Here is a 5,198-nt window from a genome sequence, read left to right as displayed (position 1 = left end):
TACCTATTACTTCAATATATTATGGTTCAGTTAAGGATAGCTAGCAAGCAGGTAGCGTAATGTAAATTACAAACAGGAGTAATCACTAACCTGTGAGATTGCCAAACGTCGCTGAACTATAACTCCCCAAACCCTTCGCTATTGAACCTGCTAACTGAGGTTGCTGGGAGTTGTAGTTCAGCGGCATCTGGCGCAACGAGATTCTCCAGTCTTGTTTTAACTCAGTGAAAATAACGTGCAGAAGGGAAGGACCAGCAAGAAAGCCACAAGGCAATCTTTTTCGTAAGGGACGCTGTTGCAAGAAAGGCAGATTATGATGTCCAAAGATTGGATAAATCAGTGAAAACAACCGCCGCCTGGATGTAGAGCAGGTTAAAAATCCTGAATTCTACAAACGAACCTTGGGGATCTTTTCCTTTGCCCGGGGGTGGGGGGGGGGGAGAAATGACAGCACTGCGCGCGCACACCGCCACTCGCGCAAGCGCACAGAGGGCAGGAGGCGAGGTGCGCCCACGTGACCGAGGATGCTCGCTTCTTTTCTTTCCTGCTGGCTAAAGAGCGAGGAATTTGAGCGGGAAACCGCTTTTCCGCCTGGGGCCTAGCACGGCTGGCGCCGCTAAAAGGAGGACCGGAACGCGCCGTGCGCATTGCTGGCGGTGGCTTCCGCGGCGCGCTTGTTAGTCAGGGCCCGACGCCAAAGGGACGGGAGTGGAGCAGGTAGAATTAGCTCGAGGGAGCCTGGGGAAGCCTTCCCGCCTGCAGGGCAAGGGATGGAGCAGAAGGACCGCCCGCTCTGGCGGGCTCTGCATTGCAACTGCAGTGCCTTGGGAGGGTGAGGCTTTCCTGGGGGCCGAGAGTTCCCACTTGCGGCTTTGACGTTTCCTCCTGAGCGTGTTGCCTGCTTTCCTCACCCCGCCTGCCCTGATTTCCCCTCGCCTTTTTACCTTGCTCGGCCGTTCGTTTTCGGCTCGGCTTGCAGAAGTCTGGATTGGGAGTAACACATTAGGTTTCTGAAACTCTTCGTGTTCACTATTTGACTCCGATTTTTGCAGCCGTCCCATCACTTGAGTTGCTCTTCTCCCTCTTAAGTGCAAGCGGAGCGAGAGGAAAGAACGACTTCCTTTTTAGGAGGTCACCTGAGGACTAGAAGTTCATACTCGAGAGAGGCTGAAGGGATGCTCCAATTTAAAAAAAAAAATCAGCCTTTAGAAATTCTAAAGTTAGGAAAGATCGGTGGGCTTGTATAGCATTGGAAGTTTTTTTTTTTTTCTCTCTCTCTGCAAAGACCCTTGCACAAAATTAAAGCTCTTTTCTGTTTTTCCTGATTATGGAATAACGGTTATATACATCTGTTGCAGCACTGTCATTGATCTCAGTTATTATATGACTGGAGTTTTCCATGCTTTCTGTGTAAAATGAAAACAAATTCAGCAAAATCCGTGTCTGGATTATTTAAAGAGCCATGAATGCATCGTTCATAAATATTTGCTGTGACATAGCTATCATTACCTTGCTGGCGTTTATTTTGAAAATCCGCGTATAGCTTTTAAATACTATTAACAAGTATACCTTGGTAATGTGTGAGGTATTTATAAAAACTCCTGTATAATTGTTAAGTCCACATAGAATGATGTATCTGCTGAGAGTAATGTTTGTTGACTCTGGTAGTATATAAATATAATAAATATAGCAGAATACATTTTTTAAAATATACTTTTCAATAGGAATCACCCATTTGGGAAGGGAAAGCTGTGAAGGAAACTTGTTCCAGTTGCCTCAAGTTGTTGGCTGTTCTTTGGTCTGCTTTTTACTGTTGTCTGAGGGACTTTGAAGTGAATGCCCCATTAAAAACAATTATAAGTTGTGTTGGTTTGATGCTGACTTGAATCACCAAATATAAAATTATTTTTTTAAAAGAAAGAAGCTATGACCAACATTTCAAGTCACCATTCTATTTTTGAATAGATGTATCAGTCCAACATCAGGTAATAACATACCACAGAGTTTGGTGTGATGTTTCAGTAGCTGATTTGCACATTATGGTAGCTGTTGGTTTATTGGAGCAGCTAAATAATTAAGATGAGATAAAAGAATTATCCTATTAAGAAGTAATAGAAAATGTGTATATTTATAGTTCACAGTCTTTTAGTTGGGTATATTACTCTGCTGCAAGAAGTGGTTTCATATGTGTCCATTGTTTTGACCTTGATCATACTTGATTGCAGGTCTGCGTAAGTTTGCCAGAGCCTATAATATCTGTATTCTAATGCTTAAAGATAAATTTAAAACTTAAATTGGAAATATCCCTATTATAGCCATTAGTAGGTTTGGAATTATACTCTAGACAAAAATGGTTAAATGTTCAAACACTTGCCTCTATGTGCTTGTTGTAAGTTATAATATTTCCATTTAGATTTGTTTTGTTTCTAGGATGCTGGGTGCATGTGGCATGCAGAAATGTCACCAAGAAGTGTTGAAAAAGAACCGTATATTCCTAGCAAGTCAGCTAGTGTTGAAGGAATTAATGGAACATCTTATAGAAAAGGATATTATCACAGAAACAATGATGGAGATGATAGAGGTATGTTTGGTTTTATCTGGGCTTAATTTTAATTACCCCGTGACCTTTACTGTAACATACTGTTTATGCTTTCAAATGTTAGCACTGCATTCTTCATGAATTAATACCAGCAGTTTCAGGTAGCGTATAGTGGTATAACTAAATACTTGAATGAAAGTTTATAGTGTCTTGCTTGATCATCTGTGGTGAGAATTGCCTCTAAATAGAAATGAGAACACTTTATAAGTGGAACAAATATTTCTCCCTTTTTACTTTTAGTCCACCAGTACTGAGGCAGAGAAGGTAATAGCAGTAGAAGCTTGTTTGATAAATTTTCTGTCTTCCAAGCTACGCTGCAGAGTAATATGTAGAAGAGGAAATAGAGCGAATAAGTTTTAGCAGGCAGTGCTTACATAAGTAATCAGAATATAGCTATTGATGTAAGAACCTCTTTTGCTTCCCAGTACTCAAAAGTTCATTTTTTAAAAATCATTTGCATCATTAAACATAGTAAATTAAATTATTGGAATGTTTTTGAAATATTCATATTCCATATTCTTCCTAAATTGCAATTGTCTTGCTGGGTGTTGAATGATGAAAATTTGACCAATATATTGTAGGAATGTAAATGTTGGAAAGCAATATAACTTTCTAGCTATCAAGCTGTGAGACAAACTCCCCAATAACAACCAAATTTATTTCTATTCCTATTTATTAAAAGAAAGAAAAACTGTGTTATATAGTACCATATGTTATATTTATGAGATCTGAAGTTCTTTATATGTCATTGTGCTTAATTGCATGATGAACTTTAAAATTATTATGTAAGGTTTTTTATTGTCACTATCTTAAGCATTGTATGTTCAGTGAAACAGAATAAATCTTTTATATTTATATTTCTCATCTGTGAGTTTTCTGTCTAGGTATAGGTTAAGGCATAAGGCTAGGAGACTGTGAGTTCTAGCCTAACCTTAGGGACAAAGCCAGCTGGATGACCTTGGATTGGTCATTCTCTCAGCTCTAGGAAGGTGACAGTGGCAAACCACCTGGGAAAAACCTTGCCCAGAAAACTGCAGGGACTTGTCCAGGTAGTCTCTGTCAATAAGACACGATTGAACAGAAGAACAAAAAAACTTAAGTTGCTTTTTTGTGAGACAAAAGATAATAAGCAAGAGATTAATAAAAACTATGAACATTGAGTTGACAAAAATATAATTAGGTGGAATATTTTATTTATTGATTGATTTTTCACATTTTTGATCCCCCCCCCCCCAATCTCTCTCAGAGAGGGATTCTGGATGGTGTACATTAAAGCGCTAAAATATAAAAACAGTATATCATCATCATCTTCCTAGTGTTATTCCCACAGGCAAAATATCTGCTTTTCGGATTGACAAATACCACCTTGCATGATCAAATGCAGCATCCTGGTCATGTCTGCATTTTGACAGAGATGGCTATAGATCATTGGTTGCAAAAAAGAAAAAAAAACCTGATTGACAGGCTTATTGCCTGGGTCTGACCTCAATTTGGTCTGTGCTCATCTTATCACCGCCCTAATAGGCTGATAGTATCCAGCAGCACTACTAAGAAAAGCAAACCTTTCTGCCAAAAATAAAAACAGCATATAAGAATTAAAAATGAAAAACAATTAGAATTTAAAAGGAAGCAAGGATGAACCCTGTTAAAAATTGGTTAAAAATGCGAAGGGAGAGCTCAGACGCCAACCAGCCCCACAGCTGCGGGTCCCTCTGGGGTCCCCCACGCAAGAGTGCAGAGCCATATTTTAACTCCTTTTCCAGAAGGCCAGGAGAGGGGAGAATATTCCACAGAGCTGATGCGACGGCAGAAAAGACTCTTCCTAGATTCTGCCAGTTGAAATTCCTTAACTTAAGGCATCTGCAACATACCTTCCCTTCTGACTGGGTGGGATGGGTTACAACAACAACAATAATTGAGCATTGGGTTTTTAACTGGAAAAAGAAGCCTGTGCAGAGTCTATACCTGAAAGACATTGAAGGAAAGGTAGATACAAAATTAACTTAGCTGGTTGAGATCAGGAGTGCTGAAGAAAGAAACTGAAGGCTTCATTTTGGCTGCCCAAGAACAAACCTTGTAGACCAATTCCATGAAAGCAAAAGTTCAACATGTCAGCAAGAACAACAAATGTTGCTTATGCCACGAAAAAGATGAAACAGTGGATCACCTTATCAGTGGCTGCAGCAAAATCTCACAGACTGATTATCTACAACGTCATGATCGAGTTGCCAAAGTTATACATTGGAAGCTTTGACAAACGTTTGGGTTTGAATGCAGCAAAAATTACTGGGAACCACCAAATTGACAAGGTTCTTGAAAATGAGCAAGTCAAGATACAGTGGAACTTTCGGATCCAAACAGACAGCCATCTGGCCCACAACATGCCTGATATCACTATTGTGGAAAAGAAAAAAGTCTGGTTCATTGATATTGCAATACCAGATGATGCACGAATTAAAGAGAAACAATTAGAAAATATAACAAAGTATCATGATTTGCAAATTGAAGTTGAGCAATTGTGGAGGAAGAAATCAATGATTTTACCTATAGTAATAGGAGCAATGCCCAAAGGGCTGCCTAGATACATGAATATCTGACT

The 5,198-nt window shown here is 39.6% G+C and overlaps 1 protein-coding gene across 1 annotated transcript in view; it reads left to right on the top strand.

Moving 5' to 3' along the window:
- The first annotated feature begins 573 nt into the window (after positions 1 to 573).
- The window catches only part of CASP2 (caspase 2), a 24,315-nt gene continuing 19,690 nt past the window's right edge, over positions 574 to 5,198 (top strand). The window contains exons 1-2 of the mRNA XM_029284652.1: positions 574 to 717; positions 2,431 to 2,581. Coding sequence (XP_029140485.1) covers positions 2,432 to 2,581 — 150 coding nt within the window. The 5' untranslated portion in view covers positions 574 to 717; position 2,431. The remainder of the gene's footprint in view (positions 718 to 2,430; positions 2,582 to 5,198) is intronic.

Source organism: Protobothrops mucrosquamatus, unplaced genomic scaffold (assembly GCF_001527695.2).
Source record: "Protobothrops mucrosquamatus isolate PMUCROS unplaced genomic scaffold, P.Mucros_1.0 scaffold791, whole genome shotgun sequence".
Lineage (NCBI taxonomy): Eukaryota > Metazoa > Chordata > Lepidosauria > Squamata > Viperidae > Protobothrops > Protobothrops mucrosquamatus.
The sequence above is the reverse complement of the archived record's forward strand: the minus strand, read 5'-3'. Positions and strand labels throughout refer to the sequence as shown.